General features: G+C 40.8%; 1 protein-coding gene across 1 annotated transcript in view; it reads right to left on the bottom strand.

Annotated features, from left to right (window-relative positions):
- Positions 1-16780, bottom strand: part of AMPH (amphiphysin) — a gene marked incomplete at its 5' end in the record, with an annotated part of 245667 nt that overhangs the window by 55555 nt on the left and 173332 nt on the right. The window contains 2 exons of the mRNA XM_080818126.1: positions 14509-14637; positions 15718-15856. Coding sequence (XP_080674252.1) covers positions 14509-14637; positions 15718-15856 — 268 coding nt within the window. The remainder of the gene's footprint in view (positions 1-14508; positions 14638-15717; positions 15857-16780) is intronic.

Raw genomic sequence — 16780 nt, 5'->3', positions numbered from 1 at the left:
GGAACCCTCTTACACTGTTGGTGGGAATGCAAACTGGTATAGCCACTTTGGAAAGCAGTGTGGAGGTTCCTCATAAAATGAAAAACAGAGCTACCCTATGACCCTGTGATTACACTAATGGATATTTACCCCAGAGATACAGATGTAGTGAAAAGAAGGGCCATATGCACCCCAATGTTCACAGCAGCAATGTCCACAATAGCCAAACTGTGGAAAGAGCCAAGACACCCTTCAACAGATGAATGGATAAAGAAGATATGGTCCATACACACAATGGAATATTACTCAGCCATCAGAAAGAATGAATACCTAACATCTGCATCGACATGGATGGGACTTAAGGAGATTATGTTAAGTGAAATAAGTCAAACAAAGAAAGTCAATTATCATATAGTTTCACTTATTTATGGAACATAAGGAATAGCATGGAGGACATTAGAAGTAGGAACAAATAAATGAAGGGAGAGAAATCAGAGTGGGAGATGAACCATGAAGGACAATGGCCTCCAGGAAACAAAACTGAGGGTTTTAAATGGGGGGGGGGATGGGTGAGCCCGGTGATGGGTATTAAGGAGAGCACGGACTGCATGGAGCACTGGGTGTTATATGCAAACAATGAATCATGAAATACTACATCAAAAACAAATGATGTACTGTATGGTGACTAACATAATGCAATTTAAAAATAAGCAATATTAAGTTATTTTTACATTAAAAAGTAAAATCAAGGGGGGGGAAAGTAAAATCTATAATAAAAATAGTAGAGGGGCGCCTGGGTGGCTCAGTGGGTTAAGCCTCTGCCTTCGGCTCAGGTCATGATCTCAGGGTCCTGGGATCGAGCCCCGCATCAGGCTCTCTGCTCAGCAGGGAACCTGCTTCCCCCTCTCTCTGTGCCTGCCTCTCCGCCTACTTGTGATCTCTCTCTCTCTCTCTGTGTCAAGTAAATAAATTTAAAAAAATAGTAGAAAAATCAGAAGGGGGGAAATGTACATATATTATTGTCAAGTTCTTATATTACACCTGAAATACTATACCTGAAATGGTGTACTACTATTTGAAGGTAGACTATTAATAAATTAAAACATGTACTTCAAGCTGTAAAGCAACTACTAAAATAAGAAAACAAGTTATAGCTAATAAAATAAAAGAGAGTAATAAAAATAATTAATTTAAAAGAAAGCAGCAAAAGGAGGAAGGGGGTTAAAATAGATGGCACGATAGAAAACAAATATCGAAGTGCTAGGTTTAATCTTCACCATGTGAATAAATACCTTGAATGAAACTGGTCTAAATAATATAATGAAAAGCAGAGGTTATTAGATTGGACTAAAAAAGCAAGACTCAATAGATATTGCCTATAAGAACTGATTTCAAATACAGAGACACAAATAGGTTAAAAGTAAGAGGACGAAGAAAGATATAATACACCAGTCTAACCAAAAGATAGCTCAAATAGTTATACTAATGTCAAGAATAGTAGATTTCAAATCAGAGAACATTATTAGGGATAAAGAAGGTCATTTCCTAATATAAAAAGACATTAATTCTAAACATTTATGCATTCAATCATAGAGCATGAAGATACATGAAGAACCAAGAAAACAGCAAAAGGAAATTTCAAAAATGCACAATATTGTAGGGGACATTTCACTAGACCTCTTTCAATAATTGAAAGAAGAAATAGAAAATCAACAAAGTTATAGAAGATACAGAAAACACCAAGACCCAATTTGACCTCATTTACAAAGCATTCCATTATAATAGCAGAATGCACATTCTTCTCAAGTGCATGCAGAACATGGAACATAATGACACTATTCTGGAACAATGAACAGGTCTCAATAAATTTAAAAACATTCAAGTCACACAAAGTATGCACTCTGACAACAGTGGAATTGAGTTTGCAATCAGTAAGAGAATAATCTCTGGAATTGACAAAATGACAAAAATAACCTGATAAAAGAAACCAAAAGAAGAAATCAAAGTGGAAATTAGAAATTATCTTGAGTTGAATGAGAATAAAGATAACACACCAAAATTTGTGAGGTGCTGCTAAAACAGTATTTAGGGGAAATTTATAGCACTAAGTCCCTATATAAGAAAAGAAGGAAGGTCTCAAATAAGTAACTTCAGCTTCTACTTTGCAAACTGGGGGGGGGGGGGGGGGGGATACACACAGCAAATAAAATTCTAGATAGAAATGGGGAAATTATGCAAATCAGAGTGGGAATGAATAAAACAGAAAATGAGAGTGAGAGAGAGAATATCAATAAAGCCAAAAGGAAGTTTCTTTGAGAAGACTGATAAAATTGATAAACCGCTAGCCAGATTGATCAAGGGGGGAAAAAAAGAGAGGACACAAATTAGCTATATCAGGAATGAGAGAGGGAGCATCACCACAGATATTAAAAAAGAACAACAAGGAAGTATTATAAATCACTTTGATCTAATACATTTAGCAATTTAGATGAGAAAGACAAATTTCTTGAGAAATACAAATTTACACATATACAAAGCCAAATCACTATGTTGTACACCTGAAACTTATGTAACATTGTGTGTCAACTATACGCAAATAAAAAAAAATTTTTTTTAAGAGAGAAACAAAACAAAACAAAAATGCTGCAGGCACAGATGGCTCTTTGGGTGAATTCTACCAAAGAATTAGGGAAGGAAAAAATACCAATTCTACACAACTGGAGAGGAGTGAATATTTCCCAATTCATTCTATTAGGAAAGAAGTACCCTGGTACTAAAATCAGAAAATGACATTATTAAAAACAACACCCTATGGACTGATGTTCTTCATCAATACAAATGCAAAAAATGCTAGATAAAGATTTAATGAATGAAAAAATATATAGAAATGAGTTGTATCATGACAATTGGTGTTTATCTCAGGAATGCATGATTAACTTACCACATGAAAACTAATGAATGTAATTCATCATATTAACAAACTAAAATAAAAGACTCATATGATCATCTTGATAGATGCAGAAAAAGTATTTGAAAAAAATCCACATTCATTCCTGTTCAAACTCTCAACAAAGTAGGGAAAAAAGGCAAATTCCTCAACCTGATAAGAGTATCTATGAAAACCTACAGCTACCACCATGTTTAATAATGAAAGACTAGACGCTTTTCCCCTAATATCAAGACAAGGATGGGTGCCTCACCATTTCTATTCAATAATACACTGGCAGCGCTAGACAGTGAAATTAAAATAAGCAGAAAAAATAAATAAAAGACATCCAGAGTAAAAAGCAAAGAGTAAAACCATCTTTATTCACAGAAGATATGATCACTTATACAGGAAAATCCATGGAAATCTATAAAAAAGCTACACAGGAACTAATACAGAGGTTAAGGAAGATTGCAGCATATAGCATTAATATACAAAAATCAGCTGTATTTATATGTAACAGTATGAACAATCAGAAACTGAAATTTTAAAAATACAACTTACAATAGCATTAAAAATATGAAATACTTAGAGATAAACCCAACCAAAGATGAGAAAAACCTGTATACAGAATACTACAAAGCACAGCAAAGATAAATCAGAGAAGCCCTTAATAAAGGGAGAGCTATACTGTGTTTATGAGTCATGTAACACAGTATTATTAAGATGTCAATGCTCCCAGTACTGATCTTCAGATTCAATGCAATACCAACCAATATCTGTACTGGGTTGAATACTGTGACCCATGCCCCCAAAATTCATGATCATAAGTTACCCGTGAATGTGATGTTATTTAGCAAGAGAACCTTTGCAGATGCAATGAAATTAAGACACAGTCATATTGAATTAGGATGGGCCTTAATGCAATGACCAGTGAGCTCATGAAAACAGAGAAATTAGGATACATAGACACAAGGAGAATGCCATGTGAAGATACAGAGGGCAGACCACACAGACACACAGGGAAAATGCAGTGTGATGACCAAGGCAGAGACTGGAATAATGTTCTAGGTGCCAGGGAACACCAAGGACAGCCAGGAACCACCCGAAGAGAGAGGCAAGAAAAGATCCACCCCAGACCTTCAGAAGAAGCACGGTGATGCTAATCTTAGACTTGATCATGACCTTGATTACGGATATCTAGCCTCCAGAACTGTGAGAGAATAAATGTCTGTTGGTATAGGCCACCCAGTTCATGGGTTTTTGTTAAAATGGTCCTAGGAATCTAATAAGAAGGTGTTTTTGTAGAAATTTACATATCGATTCTAAAATTCATATGGAAATTCAAAGGATCTAGAATAGCCAAAACAACTCTGAAAAAGAATAACAACGTTGAAGGACTAATCTTATCTGATTTCAAGACAGCTTTACATAAAGTGGCAGTAATCAAGATAATATGGTACTGGCATAAAAGAGAGGCAAATGGATCAATGGAAAACCATAAAGTTCAGAAACAGAACCACACGCATATGGATAACTAATATTCCACGAAGGTATAAGGGCAATTTAGTAGAAGAAGGATAGACTTTTCAACAATCACACATCATTTGTAAAGAAATAAACTTCAACCCATACTTCAAACCATATTTAAAAATTAACTCCAAATTGGTCACAGACCCTAACTGTAACACCTTATGCCATAAAACTTCTAGAAGAGAACACAGGAGACAACCTTTGTGACCCTGGTTAGGCAAAGACTTTTTTTTAGATGAGACATGAAATGTCTAATTCTGGAAGAAGAAATACATGGACTCCACCAAAATAAAAACATTCTACTCTTCAAAAACTCTCTCCAAAATATTAATTGACGTAGAAAAAGTATTTGAAAATGACAAGACAATTTGAATGACAAGGTAAGTCACATACTGGGAGTAAATATTTGTAAATCATATTATCTGATAAAAGACTTGTATCCAGAATATATAAGGGATTCTCAAAACTCAATCAAAGAAATAAACACAACAGCAAAAGTTTTTCACAGACACCAGTGATGATACACTGGTTTCATAATGTCTTCCAGACTTATCCATAATGTCACAAATGGCAGGACTTACTTTTTTAAGGCTGAATATTCCACTGTGTATATGCACATTTTCTTTACTCATTCATCCACTGACAGACACTTAGGTTGTTTCCATGTATTATCCCTCATGAATAATGCTGCAATGACCATGGGTGTGCAGATATCTCTTAGATACTGATTTCATTTCCTTTAGATAAGTACCCAGAAGTGGGATTGTTGGATCATCAAGTAGTTATATTTTTAATTTTTTGAGGAAACTCCATACTGTTTTCTGTAGTACTTCTACAAATTTCCATTCTCATCAACAGTGTATAAACAGAAACTGCAACCAACACTTGCAATTTCTTGTCTTTTTGATGATAGCCATTCTAACAGGTGTGAGGTGAGAGCTCATTGTGATTCTGATTTACGTTTCTCAATGGTTAGTAGTGCTGAGCACCTCTTCATATGACTGTTGGCAACCTGTATGTCTTCTCTGGAGAAATGTCTATTTGGGTCCCTTATCCATTTTTAAATCCAAATATTTTATTCTTATTTTATTTTTTTGCTATCACATTGTGTGAGTTCCTTATATATATCAGATAGATGTTTGCAAACATTTTCTCCCATTCCTTAGGTTGCCTTTATGCTCCTGATTGTTTCCTTGGTTGTGCAGAAGTTTTTATGCTAAGTAAATTAAGCCAGACACAGAAAAACAAATGATCTCACTTACACGTGAAATCTAAAATAGTAAAACTCATGGCGGTAGAGAGTAGAATGGTGGTTGCCAGGGCTTAAGAGGGGAAATAGGGAGATGTTGGTTAAGGGGTATAAAGTTTCAGTTAACGAAGTCGTAGAGATCTATAATATTCAGCATGGTGACTGTAAGTAAAAATAGTGTATTACAGACTTGAAATTTGCCAAAAAATAGATACTGAGTTTTCTCACATCAAAAACAATAATTTTTTAAAAAGGTATCTATTTAAAGAGATGGATATGTTAATTAGCTGGGTTGGGAGGATTATTTCACAATGTGTACATATATCAAAAAATAAAGTTGTATACCTTAAATATATACAATTTTTATTTGTCAACTATACCTCAGTTGAGCTGGGAAATAAAGAAGGTAAGCAGATGTCAAATGAGTAAATGAAAAGATGCCTAACATCATTAACCATTAGGGAAGTCTAAACTAAATTGCAATGAAATAACACTATACACTTATCAGAACAGCTAAAATTTTAAAAAACTAGCCATACCAAGTGTTGGCAAGGACGTGGAGAATCTGAAATGCTTACGCAATGTGGATGGAAACAAAAATAGTATAATCACTTAGAAGTTTGGCAGTTGAAAAGTTAAACTTATTCCTCCCATATGATCTGGTACCCAAAGAAATAAAAGCATGTGTACACACAAACATTTCGATACAGATGTTCACAGTACCTTTACATATAATAGCCAAAACCTGGAAACAACCCAAATATCTGTCAATAGATGAAAAATCCCTCAAACCCTGATGTGTCCATAGAATGAGATACTACTCAGCAAAGAGAAGAAATGACCTGCTGATACATGCTACAAAATGGATGAACCTCATGATAATGATGCTGAGTAAAAGAAGCCAGACTAAAAAGGGTATATTCTGTACGATTCCATGTACACAAAATTCTAGGAAATGTAAATGAACATACGGGGACAGAAAGATGAGTGTCCGCCTAGAGAGTGCAGTATGTGGAGAGGAACAGGAGCGATTATAGACACAAAGAAGCTTTGGGGGGTGACAGGTATGTTCATTATCTTGATCCTGGTGATGGTTTCATGGGTGTACACATATTTCAAAATTATCAAAATGTATACTTTAGGGGCACCTGTGTGGCTCAGTTGGTTAAGCATGACTCTTGATTTGGGCTCAGGTCATGATCTCAGGGTTTGAGATCAAGCCCTGCATCAGGCTCTATGCTGGATGTGGAGCCTGCTTAAGAGTCTCTCCTCTCCCTCTGGCCCTGTGACAAAAAGTACATTCGCAAGAGTGGGTTTTGCTGGGAAATATCACTACATGTTTAAACTTTTTGCTTCTCTGTAATTGACTAGTTTTTTACAAGGCATCCTTTATGGCATTATTCTTATAATCATATCAGGTAACAGAGATTTCAATTTATAGTCGAATGGTGGCTGCCAGGGTTTAAGAGGGGAAAAGGGAGATCCTGGTTAAGGGGTATAAAGTTTCAGTTAAGCAAGTCCTAGAGATCTATAATATTTAGCATGGTGACTGTAAGTAAAAATAGTGTATTACACACTTGAAATTTGTCCCCCCAAAAAAGATATTAAGTGTCCTCACATCAAAAACAATAGGAGTCACACAACATTTAGAGTCTCCAAAACATCCCAAGGGTTGCATGCATGCATGCATGCAGACAGACAGACACACACACACACACACACACACACACACAAACACACACACATTGATTTTTAATGGTAACACAATATTTCAGTGATCCAGATGACAGTAAAGCCAAAGGTACTATTTCTTCCCAAGAGTTTTTCATTCTTTTATTAAACATATTTTTTTAAAGATTTTATTTATTTATTTGAGAGAGAGACAGTGAGAGAGAGCATGAGAGAGGAAAAGGTCAGAGGGAGAAGCAGACTCCCCGAGGAGCTGGGAGCCCGATTTGGGGCTCGATCTCGGTACTCCGGGATCAAGACCTGAGCCGAAGGCAGTTGCTGAACCAACTGAGCCACCCAGGTGCCCCTCTTTTATTAAACATATTTTGAGGACATTTACTCTATTCTAAATATTTTGCAGGACACTTATAACTTCCCAGTAAGGCAGGGAGGTCAGATAAGGAAGCTTAAGACAGAAAGTTTAAATAAACTTTTTAGGAACAAGGCCCACTGGGAGTTATTTTTCATGTCATAGACATGTCTTTTATGGAAGGGTCACAAAATAGCTTATAATTTATAACAGTGAGTAAAGTTTTAGCATTTCATTTGTAACACATGCAGTGGCCTAAGGGAACTTAACTTTATGACCGGAAGCCTATGAGAAGACCACTACAGATGGGTACATCACAGTTAACGTGAGCGACGGTAATAGCTATAGTATACTGACGGGGCTCGAGAGATTTAGATTTGAAATCATAGAATGGGACATCATTCAACCATTTCGTGGGACATGGTCAAGTATTTGTTCTACAGCTTTTATTATATAAAAATGCTAAAACAGTACAATGAAGATCCATTTACCCATCACCTGGGCTTGTCACAAATGTTACCACATTTGGTCTATGTGCCTACCTGTTTATATAATCCTGCAAATGTTTCCATGAGCTGACACACAGCAAACTAAACTTTCTAAGGAACTGTTCCCCTAGGGGGGTTGGTTTGGAAACAAGGTGGTGGATGGCACAGCCATCCTTAGTGTCGTACCTCATGAGTTTGCTTGCTGGCCTTGCACACACTCTGAGCAAGAGGGTAACGACCAACAGTACTGAGAAGAGGGACCGAGGGGAGAGGGATAGGGCTTGTGCTTAAAGTGACATTCTTTGATGACCACTGGATGAAAAGAGACCCTCCTACCACCACATCTGGAATTTAGTAATATCGCTGATATATATCAACCTGAAGGACTTTGCTAATATTGAAAACCCAGAGACTTTTCTACAGAACATGGATCCTGAACATTAAGGAGAGAAAGAGTTAAGATGAATTTGTTCAATTTACTGGACATCTAGTATCCACTATCTTCCAGGTGCTTAAGATGCTGGCAGGTGTGGTCTACAGGCTTCTGCTTTCCATGTCTGCCCTAGGAGCACCACAGTGTTGCAGAAAGAGGACAGGTCTGCTCAACTTTAGAACAGGGATAATGGCCTGTAAATCACAGGAATGATGTCAAGACACAATGGAAGGACAGTGTGCATAGGACATACTCAGAAACGTGCTTCCCCATCGTGAGCTCCTTCCCTTCTCCTCAACTCATTCTTCTGCGTCCCCTTCTCCCCTGCCTTTGCTGGCCTCTCTGCACCATCTAACGCCCACTCTCGACCCATACCATGAAACCATGCTCAACAACACAAAATCTCAAAAGAGCTTTATAACATGAGATGCTTTGTAAAGAGATAGAATATAAAACGCAAAACAGGGGGAGTGCAAAAAGTCAAGGCATTGTTAGAGGTTCAGGAGTCTGAGAACCTTGGAAGGTTGCGAGGCCAACTTACACAATGGTTTAAGAATATTGTCAGGGCCCCAGAGGATAAACGCACTACTTGGTGCACCGCACTACTTGGCTGTGGCTGCTGCAGGAACTACGGTGCCATGGGTGACCCACCGGGGCAATAGACCGACAAACCGGGACCTGAAATGCACTATTTTCCTCGTTCCGGTTTCCATATTACTAATTCTTTCTGTGTTACAAGAATGCTAACGTGTTTACTTTGAAAAAATATCAACCAAAAGAAGAGGCAGCTGGCCCACAAATACAGCTATGGTTGAAAAGCACAGCCAGGGCGGTATTCACAACCAGATGACAGATACCAGGAGGGGGGTGGTGCGCGCACGTAGGATTGCCTCTGTCTGGACTGACCAGACAAAAAAGACCCTTCTGTAAACTTATCAAGCAAGTTGAATATCTACTTCTAGGTGATTGGCTAGGAAGAACAGGATGATTTCATGAACTTAAGATGTGAGATGCAGCATTTGGCTGGAAAGCAGAGATATAAAGGTATCAAAATTAATGGTGTTAACGTGACGCCCACAGCCACGGGACTGCACGGCTCTGCTGTTGTCTTGCCTTCCCGCACAGCAGGTGCTCCCAGCAAGAATGGCAAGATGGGCCTGGAGCAATGAGCTTAGATGGACCAAAGATAACCCATCTGGGTTTGTAAAGGAGAACGCTGTATGAAAGAGAAAAAAAAAAACAAAGAACAAAAAACCGCAACATCATTGTTGGGAAAGATTTAGGCAAATAGCTGGGGATTACCTGCTGTGAAAAAAAAATTCGAAAATGTGTAATGTCTTTTTCCTCTTGCCCAGTGAGAGGTAGATAGGCAAACAGGGACCCTGCCCCAAGCTCTGCCCCTTTCAGGGGGACCCCACCCTTTTGAACACCTTTCCTGATATCTAAGTCTTCTGCTGGTGGCAGCTGTGGCTAGCAAGGCTATCCAGTCAGGACACCCCAAGTCTGCACCAGGACCCACATGGGCCTGGCCCCCACCTTTCCTCTTTGTAGCACTCTGGGACCCTGCTCTATATGGAGGAACTCTGGGGCTCATGCCCACCCAGTTGTCCTGGAATGTGGTAGCTAGGTTTGTTTCCAAGAGGGTGGCTGGTGAGCAGACTGCTCCCACTGGCCAGCATGGCATTTCATGTGTGGAATCCCATGAGACTGACCGCCAGATTATTGCTGATGCGTTCAAGTGACTCAAACTGGTTATATGGACAGAGGGCCTCCCCCCCAATATTTGCTCAGAGCCCCCAGTCCCTATGGAAAGCCCCAGTGGGAAAGGAGAGTGAACATGAATGGAATTAAAGTCAGAAGAGAAAGCAGTCCAAAACTTTGTTTGAAGGAAAAAAGAAACAACCTTGCATGTGTGTATACCTCTGTGCATAAATATATGATTGCCTTTTCTGTCTTGATCTGTTAAAATCCTACGTATATGCCATAAATTTGGTTTCTAGGGACATAATACCTTCTAAATCTTACTTCTTAAACGTGTTTCACCAAACGCCCATTTCCCTGGAACAGTAGTACTTTGGGATGGAAGGGAGACTGTTAGAGAAACTCTGATTTAAACAAGCAGGGCTTTTGTTGCAGAACTTCTCAGAGCCTTGAACACACTAACATAAAGTATGTAAAGAAAAGGAGATGCAGCCCCTCCCAGCCCCCTATGACCAGGACCCCTTTCCACAGCATTTTATGGGACTTGATGGAAAATGCTGTTTTAATAGTGCAGGAAACACACACACACACACACACACACACACACACACACACATTCCTATTTAGTTTCTTGGGAGGGAAAAATAGAAAGGGCTGGGTCTGTCCCCTGGCAGTTTCATTTTTGTAAACACAGAACCAGAGAAGCAAGGTTAGCCCTTTGGTGTTGATACACGGATCTCTCCCTATTAGCAGGCAAGGAAATCTCCCGGAGAAGATTCTATGATAGAGTTAAAGTCTGGGACCAATAGAGGGCTCTGTAGGTCTGATGGATTCCTTTCAAAATCCCAAGACAAACTCAAGAGAGACTGTCACTGAAATGAAGCCTGGTGGATGGGACATACAAATCCATCGGACGTGAGGAATATCTCAGTCACCACATCTGGAACTTGTGGGTGGGATTAATACAAACATTGTTGTTCCCCACTGAGCTCAGGGTAAAAACAGCAAACTGGGAACACAGACCTATCTGTTCGATGTAGAATGCCGTAATAAGCTTTGTAAAAATCCCAACATAAAACTGAAAGGGACCACTCCCTATTACTATAAATACATGTATCTGGGAGGAAAGCTTTTCAGATACATCTCAGCTTGCTAAATTCCAATACTCTGCTTCCATGCAACTGGCATCTCATTTTCTCCTGGCATTTCTATTTATTCTTTTTCATCATTTACCTGTGCATGTTTAAAAACAGTATAGTCCCAAGGGCAACCCTCTTGGGCCCCCTCCCTCTTCAGGAGCTTTGTACTATCACTTTGCTATCACTCAATAAAACTTGCTTTGCTGCCCACGAAATAAATAAACTAAATTAAATAAAAATAAAATAAAAACATTAAAGTCTTGATGAGACCATCCATTCACTTAGAATACGTAGCTTGACATATAGTCTGATCAACATATCTGATATTACAAGCATGCACGTGTATGTGTGAGTCCAACAGGGCAAAATATGGAGTATTTCAAGTCACACTATTTTTAAGTGGTCAGTCACGATATACCCTTGACTCAGCTTGATATTTCCCTGGAAGAAATCTGTTCATTCACTGTGGTACTTTGTTCACGGCCATACATTTGGAAATCCTGGCCTATCACAGTGGTTCTCACAGTGTGATCCCACGACAGCAGCATCAGCGTCACTTGTGAGGAATACAGATTCTTGGCCCCACCCTGGATCTGCCGACTCAGAAACTGCTGCATGTGACCCAAAAGGGGTGAAAGAACACATATCTGAGCATATCTATAGAGGAACAAGAACTGAGGAAATAGTCAAGAAGCTTCAGGGAAAGGCAACATCTGTACAATTTTGAATAAAGCCATATCATATCACTCATTAGGGGAGAAAGTGGACTGAAACATAAATCCCTGCCTCACGCCCTCTCTTGACATGGTGACCTGAGATGAACAGCAGCTTAGTCTATGGAGATGCTTCTGGTCACACTCTGTGGTTCACACGGTTCACACGGGAGCCACACTGCTTCAAATGTGGGAAAAAAAACCAAACACAGAAACCCCCTTCTCCCTCCTCCTAATGAAAACATAACATAAATGAAGCTGAATCCCCAAAATGCACCTCCACAAGGTCTCTGGTGGTTAGTGCTTTCCAAATTACCTAGCACACTGGAGGGGACACCCAACAAGCATGTTATAAAGGTCCAGAGGGTGGGGAGACATGTCTTCCTTCCCTCCCCAGGGCTTTGGAGCAATGCACCAAAACCAGCCAGGCTGGGGCAGGGTGCCCTCTAGTCAGATGCGTCCCTGTGGCAGCCCCAGCCCAAGCCTTTTCTGCTTTGACAGGTGCCTCCTCTCCCTCTGTCCGGGACTCCTGACTTTCCCCGTGACTGCTGCTCAGTATTGAGAACGTTCACACTCTTAGAAGTACTTCAGAGACTCTTCTAGCATTTGTGATTTTAAAAAGAACTTTCTTTTTTTTCCCTACCACCAAAGACCCTTATGTGAGCCAGCCAACTGCAAATAACAAAACATTTTAAAGGAAGGAACTGTCTTGAGCCCCCAGCTGTGCTTTAAAACTCATCTACATGCCATGTTGCCGCGACTTTGGTTGCCTCCAGTGCTAAGTGGGGGTGTCTTCAGCCAAGGCCATGTGGCTTCTAGGTGAGCACATTCTGTTAGTGGATGGGATTGAAAGCATGCTATTCAAGGGTGCAGAGGCAAGCAACTTGAGTAAGGATAAGGATATGATCACCTTGAACCTCTCAGTCTGAAAACTGATGTCGCAAGAAAGAGAAGGAATCCGAGCTACTAGCAAATCAAAGGGAGAGGACACGTTGGAAATGAAAACTGGAGTTTGGGGTCCACGCAAAGGCTGGTGCCTGGTAAGATCACCTGACTCCGAGACCGCTATCTCTGGAGGCATCTGTGGAGCCACAGACATCATCTGTCCATGTACTCATCAACGTGCACGTCTCCCCCTTCAAAGGAGCTGCTAAATCACATGTCAAGGCCCCATTACCTTACCAAATTCACCATCTCCTACCAAACATGGAAGGAAAGAATAGCTAAAAGTTATTGCATTTATTCAAAAATGCCCTTAAAATAGCAATGACATATTTTGATTTGTGTTTCTTCTGAGTTTCTATTTCCTGAACTCTCTGTGATTAGCACATTATTTCTGTTATTATCAGTAGGATGTGATTGTAATTAGCATGTGATACACAGTGTTGTTTTGGACATACTCAGTAATTACAGCACTGCACTCACAACTCTTGCAAGATGTCGGTATTATTTCTGATCCTGAGACCACCAGGGATAAGTAACATTAACAGGATGTTTCTGGGGACTCTCACTCTTAAAAAAATAGCTTCAATGGCATGAGGAACAGCTCTGGAGGTGAAGAATCTTCATTCTTGAGGCAACAGGACGACCAAGTGGCTAGCAGAGAGGGGTCTGCAGCCTACCAAGGGAGCTGGAGCCGGAGCAGGTGCACCCAGGTGTCTTTGCCAAATCATGTAAATGGATACGGTTACTTGTGCTGAACACCAAACAGCTTGAAATAGTCACCTCTTTCAACTTCATTTTCCTATTCTCTACCAGGACACAATGTAAAAGAAATAACTGAGGGTGTAAATATTGACATTCATAGAAGTGCTGGTGAAGAAACAGGAAATCAAAATGACCTGTGACCACAATCACGGGCTGGTCCATCCATCAGAGAGAATACTCTGCTTTCACATTTTCTTTGGAAGAGACAATATTATGACATGAAAAAAGTGTTCAAAAAGCTGAAGTAGAAAAGTCAGGAATCCATAACAATACAATCTGGATGTTGTGATATGGAATCAGTACACACCTAGAAATCAAAGCCTGAAGGAAAACACACCAAAGTGCATTAGTGTCTAGGTGAGGGCAGTATGGCGTAAGTTATCGTTAAAATTCTTCATTTTACACTTTTCAGTATTTCCAAAAACTGTGTGTATGCCTCCCATTTGAGAATGCTTTAGACATACCAAGTGATTAAGGTCAACCTGGAGGAGACCGGAAGTGATGCTGCTGGCTCTGACATCTGGCACCTTGAAAGCTGGTCCCTGAGGATCCCTCTGCCCTGGTACCTGTGTGCTCATCCCAGCTCTGCAGCAGGCACTTACCTGTGAAGGTGTCGTCACGCTGATTTCTGGAACAAAGTTGTCCTCGAAGAAACTGATGATGTTCTCCTGCTGGAGTTCCTTTGTTGGGGTGACTTTAGGCAGCGGTGGGACGGGAGGCCCCTTCCTTGTCTACAAAACATGAGAGACACAAGCAAATTAATTTGGCCAAAGATGGCATCTGAGTTGTGTAGAAATGCCACCTGAACAGAGCTGGGCAGACATACAGCAGTGACTGACATTTAGATATACACAGAGAAAAAAGGGACCTGACTGAGTAGAGAATGCTGTCTGCCTAGGTGACTCTGGGAGCACCCACAAGTAAGGGCCCCCTGAGAATCACTCAGCGAGTGCAACCCCATGTCCTTGGAAGCCAGCCCTGCACGCAGGGCCAGGGCCAGGTACCTACGCCTCTCAAGTTAAACTAGGGCTGCCCCTTTGTGAAGTCAACCAAAACGGATTCCTCATTTCAGCAAGAAATTAGAATTTTGACACTATAATCAGGAAAGCTTTTCACTGGACTCCATGAGATCACCCACAGAGAACATGCATTTCACTTTCCACTAGAGTGTTTTGAGAAGTAAGGACTTCACAGATCTATCCCATGGATCTTCTCACCACTTCCCTTAGTTTCAAAGACTTGAACTTCAACTCTTGCTGTAGGAATTTCACCTTCACCCCAAGTGGGGAAGACAAGGGTGGCAATGTTTTTCTGTGTTGACCTTTTCCAGCCCTCGCTGTTTTTCTCAATTGCTTGTTCCAGATACTTTTGATGATTGTCTACTCATGTGCCGCATACTGTGGGTGATATGAGAAGATGTAAAATGGCATATAAACCAAGCTGTGAAGCTTTCTTGGCCAGAGTTTCTACAAGTGTGACCAAAAGTGCTAGAAGGAGGGAATGTCCAGGGAGAAGGTGACGTTGATTGGGCCCTTCTGAGAGCGAGAGCTGGGAGGAGAGGAGTGCACATGAGCCTAAGGAAGCTGAGGTTGTGGAGAGAAGTCTCAACACACCCGAACACAGGGGATGTGAGAAAACAGGAATCCAAGTTGGAGAGGTTGATTCCTTAGCAACCATCACAATGCCCACAGCCTCCAAGTCTCCCCAACAGGAAACTCCTTTTAATGCCCCAGCACTATGGGATTATCCCAGATGGGATCACCTCACCCCCAGTTCTTGCATTCTCCCCAGGACATTTCACCTCTTCCTACCTGTGAAGGTGACCTAGGCCTGGCTGGTGCGGGAGATGCAGGTGCCAGCGTGTGATTGGGACTAGCTGTCGGGCTCGGGATGGGTGAGGCCTCCTCGGGCGGTGATGGTGTCTTTGCGATGCGGAGAGGACCAGAATCGCTAGATGAACACACGAGAGTCAGCGATGAGCCTTCTACAGAACAGCACTTACTTTCCAGGGTCCTCCGTCTCAGAGGAATCCTGAGAACATCTGGTTCTGTCTGTCATGTAGTCCCCTTCTAAATTAATTCTGGCAGTTACTGACAGTGTTGGTGAAACTGGTACCATTATTGTCTGTGGTCTGTGTGCCAGACCCCATTCATTCATATTATCGCTAACCGTTGCAACACCCATTCATCACTGTCCCCACTTTATAGGTAGTAGAGTGGGGCACAGAGAGGTTAAAAACCCCTAAAGTCACTCAGCAATTTGGTGGGTCTGAGTTTAAGCCTTGGGAAGGCAAACCCTCTGTTCTTTCCATTGTGCCAAACAGACTCTGCAAGAATTTTCCAAGTGTGAGCTGACTTAGCTGAATTACTTTCACTTTTGGTTTACAAGAAAATCTTGCTACGTCATAATCTATAAAAAAATCTACCCTGAAAATTATAAATCTGATGTTAAAGGTGTCCTCCGGATAGTGCTAAGATTTTATATGAGTCAGGGGCGCCCGTGTGGCTCAGTCAGTTAAGTGACTGCCTTCGGCTCAGGTCACGATCTCAGGGCCCTGGGATCAAGTCCTGCATTGGGCTCCCTGATCGGTGGGGAGTCTGCTTCACCCTCTGCTCTTGCCCTGACTTGTGTGTGCTCTCTCTCAAATAAATAAATAAAATCTTTAAAAAAGAGACTTTATAGGAGTCTTTTCTGATAACATTTGGAAATAAATTCATTAGCTGTTCCTCTTTCTACACCTTATAAAACAAAGGCTTGGCTCAGACACCTGACATGTGCAAACAAATTATGTGAAGGCAGAGAGTCAATAATGTCTCCTGGGAACCCACCATGTTCCTGGCACCAGGCCAGATGCCTGGGACCAGCTCAAATGCA

Source organism: Martes martes (assembly GCF_963455335.1).
Source record: "Martes martes genome assembly, chromosome: 11".
In the NCBI taxonomy this organism is placed as follows: Eukaryota; Metazoa; Chordata; class Mammalia; order Carnivora; family Mustelidae; genus Martes; species Martes martes.
This window is presented reverse-complemented; position numbering and strand designations above follow the sequence as displayed.